Raw genomic sequence first — 20,956 nt, 5'->3', positions numbered from 1 at the left:
AACCCGGCCCCTTTTGTCTGTCTGTCCGGCGCTGACAGTTTAATTAAACCCCCGCTCGAGATGAGGTCAAAGGGTCGACTATTCATCAGTAACGCTTTACTGAAATATCAGCTCCGGCCCTTGTTTAAAATCCTGGAATCAAGTTAATGACTTATGTACCCCTCAATTAACCAGGAGGGGCGCGCCGGAGACTTGCCCTATAGGAAAACTGTCTAATTATGGTGAAAAAAAAAAGTATCGAAAAGAAAAAAAAAACTCCCTTAAAATGCTATTTAACTACTATAACAATTATGTAGCGCGGAAAGTTACTTATTTGTAGCAAAATGTTGCAAAGAGGAAAATAAAGTCAGATTGGAAAGATTGGATAGAAGAGGGGGAAGCAAACGTCACCTAGGGCAAAGGCTATGAATAGAATGAAGATCGAATGGATTCGTTTCTGGAAACTTTTCTTTCTTAAAGGGAATCTGTCAGTAGGATCTACCCTGATAAGCCGCCCATATGATCCTGTAGGTCATAGGAAGCTGAATAAAAGGATATCTTGATATCAGCGATCCGATGTTTTGTTCCAGAGAAATCCATCATTTTTCCTAATATGTAAAAGAGCTGTTTAGATCTATGGGCGGGACATAGATTTCCCTGAAAATCCGCCTCTAGAGGGTGTTTTACATGAAAGTGGACATTACCGCTTTGAGATCTGTAAATCAGGGGAGCAGACTGTCAGTCGTTACATGTCTCACACTGGTAATGCCACCTTTCACGTAAAATCAGAGAGATCTATGTCCCGCCCATAGATCTTAACAACTCATTTACATATTAAGAAAAATGTGGATTTCTCAGGAATAAAACATCGGATCGCTGATATCAAGGTATCATTTTATTCATCTTCCAATGACCTACATGTCCATATAGGTGGCTTAGGAGGGTTGATCCTATGGACACATTCCCTTTAAGGGGATAGTAAAATCCAACTTGCCTCTGTCTGTGCAGTTTCATGCATTCTGTTATTCACTGTTATCAGCCATTGGAGCGCGAGCAAATCATTCTTCAATGAAAACGTAGTACTCTTAATCTTATACATTTTGATACGTAATGTTGGAAAAAATTTTACTTTTATTTTCACGGGATGAAAGATTTTGCTAGAAATGACACCAGAAAACATTTCATAGAGATTTGTAAGATCTGACCTCTCGAAAAAACACATGAAAAAAAAAAAAATGTAAAAAATAAGTTTATGATTTTTGGGGGGCGAATTTCAAACACATTTCTGATACAGATTGTTACAATGGACAATTAACAGTTCTAGACCCTTGGATGGCAGATTCACCTTGAGGTGTTCGAACACGTCGAGTATTTCAAGAGGAAACGCTCTTTCTTTGGGGAATTTTTGTATGAGTTTGTCGTTTCCGAAAGAGTTTTTTTTTTCATAAAGTATTTTTTTTTTTTTTTTTTACGTTTTTTTTGTGCATTTTTTAATTGCCCCAAAAAAGCATCATTGTACAGTGATTTCTAAAATCTCATTTACGTAGAGATTACTGTTTTTTTTTCTTTGGGCTATTTAACGAAACGCAATCTGACAATTCTTTCAGTGTTTTTACTGCAATTTTCCCCCATTTCCGATCTCCATGGCATTGCACTAAACGCCCCCCCCCCCCCAGAAAAAAAAAGCATAAAAACAAAAGCGATGTGTGAACATGCCCTAATCTCACTTTCTTGACACGAGATGTAATTGTTGATATCCAGCCTGGCAATCACCTAATGGATTCAGGCTCTGCTGGGGATCAGATAATGAAGCTAAATATCATACGTGGCCCCTCCGTTAGGTCCGTATATCGAAATGGGAACCATGAAATTAAAAAAATACTACTAATTTTATTTTTTATTTTTTTTTTTATTCCCATGATACTGCAAGATGACAGTGATACATTTGGATTGCAGATACAGGTTATCCTCCGCGACAAATATTGGTGAATTCTGCACCCCCCCCCCCCCTTACAACTGGGATAATTAGCAGGGAATGGGATCCGATTTCACCCCCTGCCCTCCAGCCGGCAGCACAATTTGTAATAAGACAGCTGCGATTAGCACCGGACAGGACGCCATAGACTATGAGTTCGGTATTTGATGGGGGAGGGGAGAAATGGGAAATCCCATGATAAGGATCCGGGACTCGCATTATGCCCAATGAATAGGTAAAATGTAACGGGCCGGAGTCTTCCGCGCCCCATAGATCAATCTTTATGGCAGAAGTCAGTGAGTCTTTTTTTTGGAGCAGTTTCTCACCAGTCTGACTATTCTCTGCCATGTTTGCTCAGGAGCCGCCGTTTCGCTCAACGTCATTTTCTCGCTGATAGAAAAAAAAAAGGGACGGAGAAGGAAAAGCGGGGAGGAGGGAGAGGAAAAATACAAAAGGAAAAAACAAAATTGGGATGAAACCAAGCCAAGTCCCCAAGGCGAGCTAACTAATCACCAGAAAGTCACTGACCGATGGCGAGAGTCCAAATTAAACCCCTCGCATTACCATGGAGATGGCGGCTTCTTCCACGGCGGCTTCGAAACCATTTCATCACTTTTCTTGTCTCTTTATCCCTGGGACAAAAACCAGAGGAAGCGATCCTAATGATGCGTTTCCCCCCCTGTCCTCGCACTTCAATCTCTCACCTTCTCCCCATCGATTAAAGGGGGGCGTCTGTACCGCCACGTAGCGCTCAACGCCTGATGACTAGGAGACAAGAGATCAACCGGGAGAGCGATGATGGTGATGATGCCGATGAAGCAGAATTATCATGTATCAATCATCTGCAACATTGTATAATACTCCAATAATGAACGTCTTGTATCGGCTCCTTGTAATATCGATCCTTAATCAACTTTTTATTTTTTGTCTATTTCTTTCTATCTCTCCTCACTCCTGCCTTTCCTCTGTTCCCATGTGTGACGTATAATGTCTCGATTTTAGGGCGTAGAGGCTTTACATAGAGGGACGTGGACCCCCATACACATCAGTTAGCGATCATTGGGCCACCAGCGATCTATCCCCCCCATACAAAGGAAGACAAAGCTCGGCCCAACGCTCCTGTGTTCTCAATGCCGGACTCCTCGGGTGGCTCCTCATCTCCAGTGAGAACATATGGATCACAGATAGTCAGCAAGATGGATCCTTCTCTGTCCGGAGTCCCCCATACCTATTACGCTTCGTTCAGACGTCAGTATTTTTCCATGTCCAGTCAGTAGACAAAATAGGAGAAATGCATATTGAGAAGTGAAGGAGAAGGACGTTCTAGTACTGATAGTGCTGGGAGAATATTGCTGAAGATAGACTGTCAACTCAATAGGAGTGCATGGCAAGTTAAAGAGCAGGAGAAACCGGACTGTTCCTGCACATATTATTCTGATATGTGCACCAAAAGAAATCACCTCCATTGACTAGATCACAGTAAGCTAAGAAAAAGCATAAGGGCGAAAGTAACAGTAAGATATTTCCCCCTCTATTACTGTTCTCCTGTCTGTCAAATGTCATATTGGTATAACAAAGGAGCTGGCTTTGATCTATTGGACAGAGATGGAGTAATGCATGTTGAAGAATGAGATGGAAGTCCTAGTACCTATAGTGCTGGCAGACTGCTGGTGAAGTTCAACCAGATTACAGAATCAAGACAGTTCCAGCACATATTTTAACTTGCTGGATCCGCTTGTATCATATCCTGAGAGATAGTTGGAATATTTACAATTTCATCCTATTTAGTTCCAGTCTTTAAAAAAAATCAACTTTTTCTCATTTGTTTTGAAAAAAAATTACTTCCTACGAGTTTCCCATATTCTAGAGATGCTTCCATGACCGTAGGCATTAAATATTTCTAGGATTACGTTGCCGGATCTCTCGGCTCTTTGATGATTTGTACCCGATGTCCGATCTGTAGTTCTATTATCATTAGGATTTATTAACGTTGGCACGCATTCTGCCGCTCACGCATTCTGCCGCTTCCCCAGATACAAACATGTCCCTGATACATTGACTTTAGATCATTTTAGTTTGTAGTAAAGTTTTCTTCTTTTTTTCTTTTTTTACCAGGAGACTCAATTAAAAAAAAAAAAAGAAACAATGTGGTCTTGCAAAAAGTTACAATGATTCTGCGTCTCATTGTGTTGCTTCCTCGTTATATAAAAACTGCGTTTAGGGTGATTATAACTCGTTAAAGTTTGATGATGTTGGAGCGGATTCCTCAATAATGGATCCAATTTCAGGATCACAAAGAAACGTTCTTTCTTATGAAATGATAGTCTGTAGCACCCGGATTTGTGTCTACATTTACAGTACTTTAGATTAATAAAACAAACCAATGTTGACCGGGTACCAATAAATAGATAGTAATAAAACTATAAAATCTATATATAAATATATTATTGAATAATAATATATTTACAGAACTTGAATGGTTGTTTGTGCTGCTGATTTTTCATGTGCCCGGTATAGCTGCATTTAAGTGCATGGTCTAAAATGCAATACCGTTTCCAACCACAGACATAAGTGGAGCTGTTTCTAGAAAAAAAAACATTTCATATCACCCTTTTAAGCATACAGCGGAATATTCTCCTAATGTTGGATACATTTGGCGCATCTTTAGACTTCTGTCTAGAACCGATTGATTTTCCGCTTTTTACAGGACTCACATACTGGAGGGATTTTGCATCATATTTGTGCAACCGTTTTAAAAAAAAAAAAGTTTCATGTCATAAATGCCGGGGATCCAACAAAATATAAGTGCCGCAAAATGCTTTTAAAGAGACGCCCCAACTTTAATTAAAAGGGGTCTTTTATGCCAGAAAACTGGTATAGAGAAGAACGCATAGTTTTCCTAAAATATCGTGAGTTTTCAGGTTCTTTACGCCAACTCTGACAACTTTTGAAAAAGTGGATGGAGATCTGGAAGAATCAATATAATTAATTACTCCACGACAGTGGACGACTAGAGGATATTTCTTATGCTGCATTTATTATGGCCTCTATGCAGGGTTGGACTGGCCCACCAGATAACCGGGGAATCCTCCGGCGGGCCCTGCCTTTTCCTTCAGGAGAGTTCATAGCGCAAATCTTGCAGCTGCTATGGCTCTCTTGAGTGGGGGAGAAAGGTGGGCCCTCAGAATCATATCCTCTGGGGGGCCCAATGTTCTTCATTCTGACACTGCCTCTATCACACGTCCGGGCACATTAGTGGTTTTCCCGGATGGCACTCATACCTGTGATTGTTTATGTGGCCATTCACATGTCTGCGATTTTTCATGGACTGGACGGTCCGCGGAAAATTTTTGAGACATATCTGATTTTTCTCCGATCAAAATCGACAAAATCTGTAAAAAAAAAAAATGGGATCCCACGAACTGTTAGAAAGAAGAATGTGGAGAAGCTAACTTTTTTTTCACTTCCCGCGGGAGTAAAACTCAGACTCTGATCAAACTAATTGTTCCGTTTTTCTCGTACGTCACGTCTGAATGAGGCCTTGGTGGACCCTGAAACAACACTGGTGTAAAAAATCCCAGTTTTGTTTAATTCCCCCCCGAAAATGTGTCACAATTCCAGTACCAATCATAATAAATCCCCCTAATACTTTCTCCATCTTTTGGATTTCGAAAGTCTGCAAAAAAAATAACCAAAAAATACATGAGATGAACTTGCTGAAAAATGAAATCCTAGATAGTCAGAGCCGTGTTCATTTTGCACTTTACTGCCTGATATGAAAATGGTAACGGAGCGGTGAAACAATACACTTGGAGCTTATAAAATATTCAGAGCGTCTAAGCAATAAAAAAAAAAAAAACACACAGGCCGTTTATTTCCTGACAATAACCTCCCTCGACTAGTAAAGCCTTTCCAAATCTGGCGATGAACGAGCGCAGAAGATGAATGAAGTATGATTAATAATCCAAATAACATTTCCTAAAAAGTCCCTTTCTCCCAAGTTCCCTCCATCCCATTTGAGCGCTTCGAGTAGACAAACCGACATACCAAGAAGGGCAAAGCATTAATTATACCCAGCGGGACGCGGGATAATGGAAGGAGAGGAGATCCCTGCGCCTCCGCCGAGCTCCGGGGGAGCAGAACGTTGGGACTCCAATGTCTGGTGCCTCAGCTGTTCCCTCCGGCTGAGCCTTTTGGGAAGCACAGCGAGGACTCGGCTCTGTCGGCCGTCGAAAACAAGACAAATATTGTAACAAAGACAATAGGAATAAAAAGAGGAATGCTACTCTGATTAGCCACGGTGACCATAAGGCGTTCCTTTCCTTCGCGCACATTCCTCAATGCGTTCCTCCAGCCAGTGGTGCGCAGCTGTGTTGTTGCATTGGTTTTATTTTATTTTATTTTTTTTAACTTTTTTTTTATTTTTTTTTTTACTATAGGGTCCTGCTGTTTTCCGACCTGCTATACATTCACAACCAGATGATCCACCAGAAGACAAGAGCGATTACGCTGGCAGCATTACAAGCCATTAGGCCCCCGCTCTTCCCTTCTGCTATCTCTGTCTTTTCCATTATGGTTTCCTTTAGCCGCATGTTATGTCTGTGATTTATCACTGGGTCTTTCTGAAAAGACGTAAAGGATGGAAAACGTTATCTGGTGGGATATTCCTTTTATCGTAATCTGAACGGACCCTTAAACTCATCAAGCCCTCCAAAAGAATATCCCGATATATCTCCATGTATTGAATGGGTGCACAGCTTCTTTTTTTCTTAATGGATCTTGATATATTAATCTGAATCATAAAATGCACTAATATACACGGAAACGTGCAGTGATCGCTACTGAAGGAAGACTGGATTAACTTTACCCATAGTTGAAAAACTTTGGAGCAGAGTATGATGTGGCGGCCATAGTGATCCCCCGTGGCGGCCATAGTGATCCCCCGTGGCGGCCATAGTGATCCCCCGTGGCGGCCATAGTGATCCCCCGTGGCGGCCATAGTGATCCCCCGTGGCGGCCATAGTGATCCCCCGTGGTGGCCATAGTGATCCCCCGTGACAGCGGCTCCTTCCTGTCCCTACAGACCCCAGACATAACATTAACCTTCACCGCGGCCTGTAACAACAGATTGCTCTTTTCATGTACAAAGGCCATTATTTCCTAAGAAAAGAGAATTTAATAACATTTTTAAAGTTACTTAATACTTTCCACCGGACTGATTGTTACCCAATATCAGTAACAAAATAGAGGATGAATTTTGCAGGGAAGTCATCAAAGTTTTTGCAAAATATTTAGAATTGAGAGTTCTCAGTGGTTGTTACCTTTTAACGGCTAACTGAAAAGAAAATTGCAAGCTTTCGAGACTACACCGGTCTCTTCATCAGGCAGAGAATTGATGCCTGATGAAGAGACCTGTGTAGTCTCGAAAGCTTGCAATTTGTTACCATCTTTTCAGTTAGCCATTAAAAGGTATCAATCACTGAGAACACGGGGACTCAAACATATTATTCGAGCACGCCGAAGACCCTCGCTTAGCACCCAAGCATGTGGATAACACTTTATCCGAGCACGTTCGCTCTTCACTACTTACAAGATCTATGGAAAGGAGCTTGTAAGCGCTGAGCTCCTTGCCTAGCAAACCAGCCACCGCAGATAGACTGCATGGTAAACTAAAGAGATAAGAATCCATCCAATTTTGAGATGAAAGAGGGATTTTAATAGGAGGTAAATTGTACAGTTGCTTCTTCTTACAAACACTTTGCAATTGTACCAATCTATGATGATGACACAACCCCTTTAATATATTTTACAATGCCCAAAGTAAGTATATCCAATTATAGCAGAGGGTGTGAAGCGGCACAACCAGTCGATGAATTAAAAACTTATTTATACTGTAACCATTAAAACATGTGGATCCATACAAGGTGTATTTTGTATGGACCCACAAGTTTTAATGGTTATAGAAGTTTTTAATTCACCGGCTGGTTGTGTCGCTTCACATCCTTGTCCTCTTCTACGGTTTGCTGTTCTTCACCAGTCGGATTTGGCACCCACCGGTTTTGAGGTTCCTCAGTTTCCTACAAACGTTATTTAAATGCACTATTACTTTTTACCAATTTATTTACACAGGGTTTATGCTCATTTTTTTTTTTTGTAGGTTTTGTCTGTTTTATGGCCAATGTGAAGATGCGTTTAGATGTTGCATGTACAGCAAGTCAGACTCCAGCTCAACGTGTGTGTTTTTCTTTGATTTTTGCATTTTGTGCAAGTTAGAGCGTGGCCTCCCTTCCTTGAGCTGGACATTACTTCCCAAGGCTGAGGTGCCCAGATCTCGGGACCCGCTCCTCTGTCTGCTCTTATTCACACAGGTCACTTCTGACACATGGTAAGGTTTTAACATTAGACAGTGTAGGACCGTCCCGAATAGGGTTACCTTGACGCTGGTGGGACGGCTTTTATGCTATTTTTGTATCAAAAACAGTGTTTACTAAGAACTCGGTTATATTTAAAGACATTACAAAAAATAAAAAAATGTATCTAAGCATTAACAAGCAGGAAATTGCAACTTACCTGCCTGTTGTGCACGGTGCTGTTCTCCCCGGCACGGAGAGATCACAAACCGCTCCTGCCGGGGATTCAGCTGCCTCTGCTGACGCGACGGGCTGGTACTTCCAAGGTCACTTTGATTGACAGCCGGGTCCACCAGTTAGCCAGGGGGGATCCGGCTGTCAATCAAAATTACGTCGGAGACCAGCACCATCAACAGAGCGGACCGGAAAAGAAGCCTCCGCTCTGTAGACGTGACATTAGCAGAGGCTTCTGAATCCCCGGCAGGAGCGGTCTGTGACTGGGAAGAATGGTGCCCTGGCAAAATAGGTAGGGTAGTTACAATTACATGCCTGTTAGTGCTTAGATACATTTTTTTGTAAAGTCTCGGATATCCCCTTTAAATGCACTTTTGCTATTTACATATTTAGTTACAGTAGTGCATATGCTCATTTTGTTTTTTGTATGTTTTGTTCCTACATAGAAGCAAGGAGAGCTCATTCCTCATTTTTCTATATCCAATAATATGTAAATGAGTCACTATATGACAAACAGCACTATTTATAGCAGGACAAATGATAATAATCACAAATAACAAAAAATGATAGATAATATGGGGATTTATTATGATGGAATATAGGCTGAACTGGATGGACAAATGTCTTTTTTCGGCCTTACTAACTATGTTACTATGTTACTATGTTACTATGTTACTATGTAATATTGTAGTCAAGTTTTTCCTTTTTTCTCTGCATCCTCTCATCTAGGGCGGCACGGTGGCTCAGTGATTAGCATTGCAGCGCTGGAGTCCTGGGTTCAAATCCCACCAAGGACAACATCTGCAAAGAGTTTGTATGTTCTCTCCGTGTTTGCGTGGGTTTCCTCCGGGTTCTCCGGTTTCCTCCCACATTCCAAAGACATACTGATAGCGAATTTAGATTGTGAGCCCCATTGGGGACAGCGATGATAATGTGCAAAACTGTAAAGCGCTGCGGAATATGTTAGCGCTATATAAAAATAAAGATGATTATTATTATTATCTGTTAGGCAGCCCGCTTTGTTAGCGCTGGTATTAAGCCATCTCAGATAACAAATGTCTATAGAAACACATGGAAAGGAGATGTGCCAGCGTCCTGCCTACGAGCGATAATATCAGCTACGTGTGGGATGAAATGCAATGCCCGGGGTAACGTGAGGATGAAATGTAAGGAGGCTCTAAAGATCATGGACTGCAACATCTGTCTCGGATTATTACGTTACGTTTATTACCAGTGTCACAGCTTGTAAAGCATCTAGTAAAAGAAAGCGACAGAAGTGGGAGAAAAGCAGGGAAGGGGCTTTGAGGAAATCGGTAATATCCTCGGCTTATTTACTGTCCGTAAAGAGACTTTATCTACAGCTGGGAGCACATGCAAAAACTGGAGGGGAAAACTCCGGTACACTGTGAATTAGAAAAACCGTATGTCTGGAAACTGGAGAAAGTACCAATATAAATATTTAATATCAAATAGTCATATTAAAATGGGTTGTCAAATATTTTTTTATCCATCACCCATCCACAGCATAGGTAATACATTTCTGATCACTGGGGGTCTGACTGTTTGGACCCCACCCAGCATGAGAGGGGCTGAAAGAAAATCCACTGTGAATAAAGCCTTAATGAGCATGCGCGACTTTCAGTAGGAGTGATGGATGCACATGCTCACTAACACCTCTTTCACAAAAGGGACTCTGGGTGCTCCATTCTCATGGTGACCTCAAGGGTCAGAGCCTCATCAATCATACATTGATCTATCCCTTGGTTGGGTGCTGATATACATTGTTTCTGGAACATCCCTTTTAATTGTCAGTATTAAATATTGTTCCCTTTGACAGCGGCTCCTTGCTGTTGATATTGACCACGTCCAGGTGAGAAATTCATGCTCTGATGAAATTATGATAAAAGATCCATAATACTTATAAAATCTCTACATGAGGCTATAGATGAGCAGAGCACGGTTTATAGGAAGTGAAAAATATGGCAGATTTATTGATGACTTGTGACCTCATTTTGCCAATTTTGGTGTTAAGTAAGCCAACCAAGAAGTGTCATAGGGAAGAGAGAAGTATCTGACATGCCAGCAAGATGTGACAGATTATCAGGGTACGTGCCGACGATCAGTAAACGCTGCGAGTTGGACGCTGCATACTTCAATAGACGGCAGCGCTTTGGACATGGCGAACATGCGCTGCATCAAAAGCGCTGCCAGTTCTGGATCGTCGGCACATACCCTCACACAGTGTAATCTATCGCTAGCAGTAGAGAAACCAAGACACAATACAGGAAGTGGGGACTGGTCTTTGTCTCACTACAGGGAGTGGGGACTGGTCTGTGTCTCACTACAGGAAGAGGGGACTGGTCTTTGTCTCACTACAGGAAGTGGGGACTGGTCTTTGTCTCACTACAGGAAGTGGGGACTGGTCTTTGTCTCACTACAGGAAGTGGGGACTGGTCTGTGTCTCACTACAGGAAGTGGGGACTGGTCTGTGTCTCACTTCAGGAAGTGGGAACTAGTCTTTGTCTCACTACAGGAAGTGGGGACTGGTCTTTGTCTCACTACAGGAAGTGGGGACTGGTCTTTGTCTCACTACAGGAAGTGGGGACTGGTCTGTGTCTCACTACAGGAAGTGGGGACTGGTCTGTGTCTCACTACAGGAAGTGGGGACTGGTCTTTGTCTCACTACAGGAAGTGGGGACTGGTCTTTGTCTCACTATAATAAGTGGGGACTGGTCTTTGTCTCACTACAGGAAGTGGGGACTGGTCTTTGTCTCACTACAGGAAGTGGGGACTGGTCTTTGTCTCACTTCAGGAAGTGGGGACTGGTCTTTGTCTCACTACAGGAAGTGGGGACTGGTCTTTGTCTCACTACAGGAAGTGGGGACTGGTCTTTGTCTCACTATAATAAGTGGGGACTGGTCTTTGTCTCACTACAGGAAGTGGGGACTGGTCTTTGTCTCACTTCAGGAAGTGGGGACTGGTCTTTGTCTCACTACAGGAAGTGGGGACTGGTCTTTGTCTCACTTCAGGAAGTGGGGACTGGTCTTTGTCTCACTACAGGAAGTGGGGACTGGTCTTTGTCTCACTTCAGGAAGTGGGGACTGGTCTTTGTCTCACTACAGGAAGTGGGGACTAGTCTTTGTCTCACTTCAGGAAGTGGGGACTGGTCTTTGTCTCACTTCAGGAAGTGGGGACTGGTCTTTGTCTCACTACAGGAAATGGGGAGTAGTATTTGTATCACTACAGGAAGTGGGGACTGGTCTTTGTCTCACTACAGGGAGTGGGGACTGGTATTTGTCTCACTATAAGAAGTGGGGACTGGTCTTTGTCTCACTACAGGAAGTGGGGACTGGTCTTTGTCTCACTACAGGAAGTGGGGACTGGTCTTTGTCTCACTACAGGAAGTGGGGCCTGGTCTTTGTCTCACTACAGGAAGTGGGAACTGGGGGGGCAGGACTTTGTATCTCGATAGGAAGTGGAGACTGGTAATTGTCTATCAATGGGAAGTGTGCGTGGGACTTTGTCTTTTGACAGGAAGTGGGAATGGATCTTTATCTATCAACAGGAAGTGTGGGTTGGTTTTTGTCTCTTGACAGGAAGTGGAGGAGGGTCTTTGTCTTTCTACAGGAAGTGGGAACAGGTTTTTGTCTTTCTACCGGAAGTGTGGGTGGGCTTTTGTCTCTCAACAGAAAGTGTGGGTCTTTGAATATCTACAGTTTGTGATGGTGGGCCTTTGTCTCCTTACAGGAAGTGGGGGAGGGTCTTTGTCTCCTGACAGGAAGTGGGGAATGGTCTTTGTCTCCTGACAGGAAATGGGTCAAGTCTTTGTCTTTTTACAGGAAGTGGGGGGTGGGCCTTTGTATTTCTACACTGTATAGGGTCGGACTCTGTCAGTTCCTGATCTCCTAATAAAGAGATGGATTTTCAGTTAAAGACAAAAGAAAAGATATTGGACAATGCCAGACGAAATGTATGCTGGGAAATTAGGTAAAGAAAGTCCCCACACCTATAGTACTGGGAGAACACTGATGAAGAGGAATCTCCCATTCAAAAGAGGTGCCATGGTCCATTACAGATCATGAGAATCAGGAATTTTTCCTGCACATAGTAGATTGATATATCCACCAAAATACGTTTCAGCTTAAGCGCATCAAAGTCCGTGGCTTTTCTACAGGTATTATGTGAAAAGATAGGAAGCAGAAAACAAGCTAACACACAGCTATGGCCATTGTCAGTGTCATTAAATTTATATATTTCAATGCGAATCATTACCTATCTGCCAAGACTTTTTTTTTGGAGAGAGCTAGAAGCTGACTCACACGGTGTATGACTCAGGACTAAACAAGTACGTCTAAACTAAAGTCTTCACATATAAATAAAATTATTTTCTTTATGTAAAAAAAAAAAAATTCTTCCAAATTAAAAAAAAAAAAAAAAAAAAAAAAAGACTCAAATCCCCAAAAGATGCAATAATGCTGAGAACGTGGGAAGATGAAGAGAAAAACATTGACATCTGATATTTATAAATGGCAGGACCGGGGATCTGTTGCTCGGAGCGGCAGACCCACCATACAGCGTTACATGATAAATATATGTAAATGTCTCTTATTTACTATGGATGTCAGCTTAGAGGGCGGACTGAGCCAGATTTAACATTCCTTCACTGTTGTTTTTTTCCCTGTTACAATTGGATTAATTATGGTGTTTAGGAGAGATCAAAACAGGCAGAAAGTGACAGCAGAGGCCCTGCGATTTCTAAAGACCCGGCCGTCATTGAGCAGCTCAAAGCCGGTGGAGAATGGCCGGGGAACAATGTGGGAGGGCTGCGAAGATCGCGCTTTCTCCAAATCACTAATGTCGCTGACTTGGTTTTGTATCAGGGTAGATCCGAGCTACATTTCCGTCGTCGGAGGCTTGAATGAACCTCTCACATTGGGTCTTTCCAGACGACACAAAAAGATACAAGGAAAGGAAGCAAGAAGAGACCGACCACCCATAGGATGGAGCGGAACCTAAAGCCATACTTACATTGTAACCAATCCATTCCGGCATTCCTAATTCTACTTATGAAGTCGACGTTACATTTATAGCCAAAATTTACAAACAGGACACATTTTCCTGAGAATAGAAAATATTTGCCCAATTAGAGACATTCTGTAGATCTTTGAGCCAAGACTTATTGTAATGGATGCAATACAATACTTTAAAGGGTTATTCTCAGCTTTATAGATTAATATATTTGCGGATAGTCCTTGTAAAAAAAGCACTTTTGCAGTTTACTGCACGTAAAAATTTTCAGCCGTTTCCGAGATATTAACACTTTTCTTTCGTTTACAGCTCGTTGTCTTGGGAAACCGACCACCGCTGCTGTCTAGCTTGTAAGCGTTGTTCTGAAAATGGCTGGCATTAGACGTTAACAGCACGCTTCAGGGATCCAAGTCAAGCGCTTACAAGATTAAAAGAAAAGAGCTTGTAAGCACTGTGAACGTTCTACTTGTCTAGCAGAGGTGGTTGGTTTCCAAGACAACGAGTTTTTAACAAAAGAAAAAGTGTTAATATCTCAAAAACGGCTGAAAATTTTAACAAGCTGTAAATTGTGAAATTACTTGTATTTACAAGAACTATCCAACAACACCAAGTTATGAAGATGGAAATAATCCCTTGAAGAGGATTTATTTGATATTGACAGCCTAGCCTTAGGATATCAGATCGTGGAGGGTTTCCAGGCACCCACACTGGTCAGATGATTGAAGGCTAGTCAAAGTCATGCTTTAACAGTTACAGCTCTGTACATTTTGTAGTGATTGAGTCTGGTCCTGAAGCTCAGTCCTTTATTCTCCTGAGTCTGGTCCTGAAGCTCAGTCCTTTAATCACCTGAGTCTGGTCCTGAAGCTCAGTCCTTTATTCACCTGAGTCTCCTCCTGAAGCTCAGTCCTTTATTCACCTGAGTCTGGTCCTAAAGCTTAGTCCTCTATTCACCTGAGTCTGGTCTTGAAGCTCAGTCCTTTATTCACCTAAGTCTGGTCCTGAAGCTCAGTCCTTTTGTCACCTGAGTCTGGTCCTGAAGCTCAGTCCTTTATTCACCTGAGTCTCCTCCTGAAGCTCAGTCCTTTATTCACCTGAGTCTGGTCCTAAAGCTTAGTCCTCTATTCACCTGAGTCTGGGCCTGAAGCTCAGTCCTTTATTCACCTAAGTCTGGTCCTGAAGCTCAGTCCTTTTGTCACCTGAGTCTGGTCCTGAAGCTCAGTCCTTTTTTCACCTGAGTCTGGTCCTGAAGCTCAGTCTCAGTCTCAGTGAATAAAGGACTGAACTTCAGGAAGCTTAGTCCTTTTTTCACCTGAGTCTGGTCCTGAAGCTCAGTCCCTTATTCACCTGAGTCTGGTCCTGAAGCTCAGTCCTCTATTCACCTGAATGGAAAGGAGCTGCAGGACCAGACTCAATCACTACAAAATGTACAGAGCTGTGACTGGTAAACCATGGATGGGACACAGCAAAAGCCAGAACACCACAAACACAATGGATGGAGTGAGAGCTGCTAAGGATACCCTATATATTGACAGGAGCCCTTTTCTGTCTGTGTTCGCCAGTGCACACATGCATATGACATACAGCCATGTGTAATAACAGCTTAAATTTCTCTCATATACAGCAGTACAACCTGGGGCTCACTGTTAGTGTTTCTGCCTAAATAACACAGGTCCTGAGTTTGAATCAAAGAGAAAACTAACAAGCAAGAAGAAGATGAAAAGCAATAAAATACATAAAATGAGGAAGACTGAGCATAGATATGAGGCCACAAACTACACAGGACACATAATAACCAGGGAGCAGCAGTGCCAACAAACAGATTGCCCCACATCCGATCCGATAAGGGGGCCGCTGTCATCTCCAAAGCAGCTGCAAATGTGCATTGTGATGACCTATTGGCCTGCAAAATATAGGGTCTCATCCGTCTGCGCATTATATTATCATATACCGTAAGTTTGCAAGAGCGTGAAAAATGAAGAACACATGGGGATCCTGGTAGACATAGACGCAATTAAATACGGTGATCACTATCGCAGGGGGTCGGAGATGCCCCCTATTCCCAGTGCTTGTAATGTCATAATCATTCACTTAGTGCCATGGTCGGTGGGTCCACAGCTCTGGGACCATCTCATCGCATCATCACTCACAAATGATCACCAGTCATTGTCACACGGCGCCATCATAGGAGGAAGTGGGATAAAAAAATACAATAGTTAGGAAATCCACCAATATAAATCTCCATGAAAGTCTCATCCGAATGAGACAAAACACCATAATAAGGGCGGCGAAGGACAAACGCTGATCGTTCATCCTCACTCTAAGGCATGGAGATAATTCCGGCATCATCACGCGTCTCCGCAGCACGACTCCTTATTATGGCGGATTAGGAAATGTTGAGAAATACAGAAAGAAACCACCAAGACTGAGCTGTAACTCCTAATTATTCTAATAACACAGCGACAATCCCGGTACCGGATTACAGGTGATACTTCGGCGCATCGTAAGACCCCAATGACCGGTGCGGGCAGGCCGAGGATTTATGGAAGGAGCGGAGAGAAGGGTCTCCTGCACTCATGATACATTGTCTACCCTTCCAATATTAACTCCATATCGCCATTTACTCCTCTTACAAATCAGTCCAGAATAATGTATCCATCACAATTCTCGATCCTTCACAGGTAAATATCACAAAACTACAGTCATCAGAAAACATGGCAAAGAGCATGTGGACCTCCCTCGAAATGGCTCTGCAGAGGAAATGCCCCGGGAGAATGGACCCTCGTTATAAAAAAATGCATAAAATCAAGCGCCGTGCAATCTCCACAATGGGTCAGTGACTCCACCATAAGTCGCATTCATTTCTGCAAGTCATCCTGTGTGCACAATGTCAGGCGGCAGCTGAGAAAGCCAATGGAAATAGGTTCTCTGATCCGACATGTCATTAGCCGTCCTGCCGATTTGGGCATCACTGAAGCAAAATTAACATTTCCTACCCTGAAATGCAATGTACAGCTTGGTAAAGAACACGAGGGGAGTCATTTAAAGAGTAACTCTTTTTTTTTTTCTCTTAATTTAATTATTTATCAGCCTTTGCAATGTTTGGATAGATAGATAGATAGATAGATAGATAGATAGATAGATAGATAGATAGATAGATAGATAGATAGATAGATAGATAGACACAACATTCATCCATATCATTATTTTGCCGCGGTGCTGTTTTAACTGCCTGATTCAAGCTCCCTAAGAATCTGCTTTCTACTGCAGATCAGCAGAAATTCCATCATTTAAAACATTGTGCACCAGACTTTTTCTGTCTGAGAATCAAGGATAAAGGCTCAGACAGGCAAAGTCCCGTACTCCAGTGTAAATGGAGTACTTATTCTTGCTTAGCAGCAGTTCAAAGCAGATTCTAATGGAGCATGAACTGGGCAGATAAAACAGCACCGCACCATAATGGTTGGAAGAAAAGGAGGCAATATATAGAAATTAAATATATTCCAAACGTTCGTTATTTTTCAAAGGCTGATCAATAATTAAATGAAAGAATTAGTTAATTACTCTTTAATGTGGGTTTTCCGTATCTCATCACAAGACTAATACAGAAACACAGAGGTAGATCCAAGTGTATATCAATGGCCGTGGATTGGAAAAACGAAGGGCAACAGAATTTCAGAAACATATTAGAAATCACCAGCAATTTATTGATCGGTTTATGCTTTTTTCTTTTGTTCTGTACTTTTTCAAAATTGGTGTCTCCATTCCCAAAAAATATTGACAGATAAAAAAATCACATAAAGGAAGCGGAATGTTTGCACTTTTTATAGCTGTAATGTGCAGTGACGTAATGGAGGTACTCACAGCCGGGAGAGCGCCTGGTTGTTCTGGAATAGGAGCTCAGGCAGCGTGTGCAGCTGGTTCCGGTTAAGGCGCCTGAAAGTAAAAGGAGGGAAGCAAAAAACAGGCGATCAGATGCCATTTTATACCCCACCGTCAGTGTGCTTACAATATGGCCGCGCTAATCCCAGGACCACAATGTAACTGTCACCTGAACGTCACAAAGCCGCCCGGCACACAGCGACATCACTGCAGGCAGCGCGATCAGATCCACAGGCCGCCCGGGATATATTACATACACCTGTCCTGATGGGTATATATCATCCGCACCCAGGATCCTCAGTGATGGCCGGGGGGCCAGAAATGCTGGAGAAAGGCTCCGTCACTCCGAGCCAAAACATTATACAACGGGCAAAAGAAGTCAGTGACAGTGATGACTCACGAGGATTGGCTGCACTGATGACTATAACATGAGGACATTCAAGGGAATATCTGGAGTTTTACACCCATTAATCCTGATACTATCTATTGATCTATCTATTATCTATCTATCTATCTATCTATCTATTATCTATCTATCTATTATCTATCATCTGTCTATTATCTATCTATCTATTATCTATATATCTATCTATTATCTATCATCTGTCTATTATCTATCTATTATCTATCATCTATCTATCTATTATCTATCTATCTATTATCTATCATCTATCTATTATCTATCTATCTATCTATCTGTCTATCTATTATCTATCTTTTATCTATCTATCAGTCTGTCGCTCTATCTATCTATCATCTATTATCTATCATCTATCTATTATCTATCTATCATCTATCTATCATCTATCTATCTATCATCTTTCTATCTATCTATCATCTATCTATCTATCTATCTATCTATCATCTATCTATTATCTATCAATCATCTATCTATCTATCTATCTATTATCTATCTATTATCTATCTATCTATTATCTATCTATCTATTATCTATCATCTATCTATCTATCAGTCTGTCGCTCTATGTATCTATTATCTATCTATTATCTATCTATCTGTCTATCATCTATCATCTATCTATCTATCTATCTATCTATCTATCTGTCTATCTATTATCTATCTTTTATCTATCTATCAGTCTGTCGCTCTATCTATCTATCATCTATTATCTATCATCTATCTATTATCTATCTATCATCTATCTATTATCTATCTATCTATCATCTTTCTATCTATCTATCATCTATCTATCTATCTATCTATCTATCTATCATCTATCTATTATCTATCAATCATCTATCTATCTATCTATTATCTATCTATTATCTATCTATCTATTATCTATCTATCTATTATCTATCATCTATCTATCTATCAGTCTGTCGCTCTATGTATCTATTATCTATCTATTATCTATCTATCTGTCTATCATCTATCATCTATCTATCTATCTATCTATCTATCTATCTGTCTATCTATTATCTATCTTTTATCTATCTATCAGTCTGTCGCTCTATCTATCTATCATCTATTATCTATCATCTATCTATTATCTATCTATCATCTATCTATTATCTATCTATCTATCATCTTTCTATCTATCTATCATCTATCTATCTATCTATCTATCTATCTATCTATCATCTATCTATTATCTATCAATCATCTATCTATCTATCTATTATCTATCTATTATCTATCTATCTATTATCTATCTATTATCTATCTATCTATTATCTATCATCTATCTATCTATCAGTCTGTCGCTCTATGTATCTATTATCTATCTATTATCTATCTATCTGTCTATCATCTATCATCTATCTATCTATCTATCTATCTATCTATCTATCTATCATCTTTCTATCTATCTATCTATCTATCTATCTATCTATCTATCTATCTATCTATTATCTATCTATCTATCTATCTATCTATCTATCTATCAGTCTGTCGCTCTGTCTATCTATCTATCTATCTATCTGTCTGTCTGTCTGTCTGTCTGTCGCTCTGTCCGTGTGTCTGTGCCTCTCATGTGCCCTTCTTGTACCCCAGTCCTTTTCCCCACACTTCCCTCCTATTCGGACCGTCCATCTCATGTTCTGTGACTAATACAATTGCAGGAATGACTTGTGACGTCCACGTGTCCGTGCTGTTATCTGGCGGCACAGCAGCATCTTGCAGACAGATGCGCCATTTCCATCCGGATGACAGGGAACCTTCCGTAACTTCTGTCGTTACATTACTAATATGAAAAGAGCTTTGTGTGGGGAAATCAATGCGGCAAATGCTGAATGCAGAACATGTAACGGGGATAACACAGATCATGTGAAACTCCCAACACCAGCAGTATGTCAGAATATGCTGCACAAGAGCTGGAGTGCCGCAGGTCAGTAGTGACCCCATACACCTGACAGGAGGTGTCCTCCCCGGTCAGCCATGGTGCACAGCTCCTCCCATACCCTGTATTATCAGGTGCCCATGGGATGGACGGTGGAATAATACGAGATGTGTAGATCTGCAGGTAGCGCAGTGACATGATAGGCAGTGAAGATAATGGTGTGCGAGCACTCACAGCCTCTCCAGCTCCTTCATGTCGTCAAAAGCTCCGCGCTCCACGCTGCTAATCTGATTCTCCATCAGCTGCCTGAAAAACAAAACACAAGAACACGGAATGAATTCCTGCAGCCAGAACACATATGATACATCGTCCTTCCCGGACACGTTGTGGTCACCTACGTGTAAATGTGAGCAGGTACAAGCCATACAGACTATGCTTAGAAAAATGAGGTTTCCATCTATAAATGTGCTCCTTGTCGTGGCCGGTGGTCACACATTGCAGCAGGAGAGGCTGTGACTGGTCATCAATAAATGGCACCTTGTCATGGCTGGTGGGCTCTCATCAATTCTCCAATTTATTTATTTTTTTAAGTACAGTCTACATGGCAGTGATGCAATTCATATATTCATTGCTTGCATATATCTTGGCACCCACAATGGCTGCTGCATTGTTTTTTTTAAGTTACAGACCAGTGACCCCAAGAGCTGACAATCATCTGTATTGAGGGCTCAGTCGATATGAAGTCAGTGGAGCATATAATCAATCCTGTAATCTGCTAGCTTATGCTTGCTGGAAATTTGCACCGTGTAATATTGTAAGGCCACATCTCTTTCCTTTCAATTTACCCTCATTTTTTTTATTATTGAGACCATTCCTCTCGTCAGTGCACAAAGTGTCTAAAATACAAACTTTTTTTTGGCACCACAGCACGTTACGGTTACTATTCCTTTTGCTGCAATTATTCTGTGCGTTGTATTGTTCCCACCAAATTTATTAAATATAAAAAATTTTAATAACTTTTCGTCTCTTCCAACAAATTTCTATTTTGGTAGTCAAAGTGGGTATAGTTTAGGGTTCCAAATATTATTTTAGGTAAAAAAAAAAAAAGTTGCAAAAAAAAGAAGTTGCAAACTCGTTCCAGAAGACTTAAAAATTTGAGTACAGTTCTAGACTGAATTATTTTAGCGATTCTCCAAATTTAGCAAATGT

General features: G+C 41.4%; 1 protein-coding gene across 1 annotated transcript in view; it reads right to left on the bottom strand.

The window, feature by feature from the left end:
- Window positions 1–20,956, bottom strand: part of SLIT1 (slit guidance ligand 1) — a 364,458-nt gene that overhangs the window by 278,866 nt on the left and 64,636 nt on the right. Inside the window, exons 3-4 of the mRNA XM_069754045.1 lie at window positions 19,982–20,053; window positions 17,428–17,499 (exon numbers count right to left, since the gene is read on the bottom strand). Coding sequence (XP_069610146.1) covers window positions 17,428–17,499; window positions 19,982–20,053 — 144 coding nt within the window. The remainder of the gene's footprint in view (window positions 1–17,427; window positions 17,500–19,981; window positions 20,054–20,956) is intronic.

The sequence above is a fragment of the Ranitomeya imitator genome, chromosome 2 (assembly GCF_032444005.1).
Source record: "Ranitomeya imitator isolate aRanImi1 chromosome 2, aRanImi1.pri, whole genome shotgun sequence".
Classification (NCBI taxonomy): Eukaryota; Metazoa; Chordata; class Amphibia; order Anura; family Dendrobatidae; genus Ranitomeya; species Ranitomeya imitator.
Note: the sequence above shows the minus strand (reverse complement) of the source record. Positions and strands in the feature narration are given on the sequence as shown.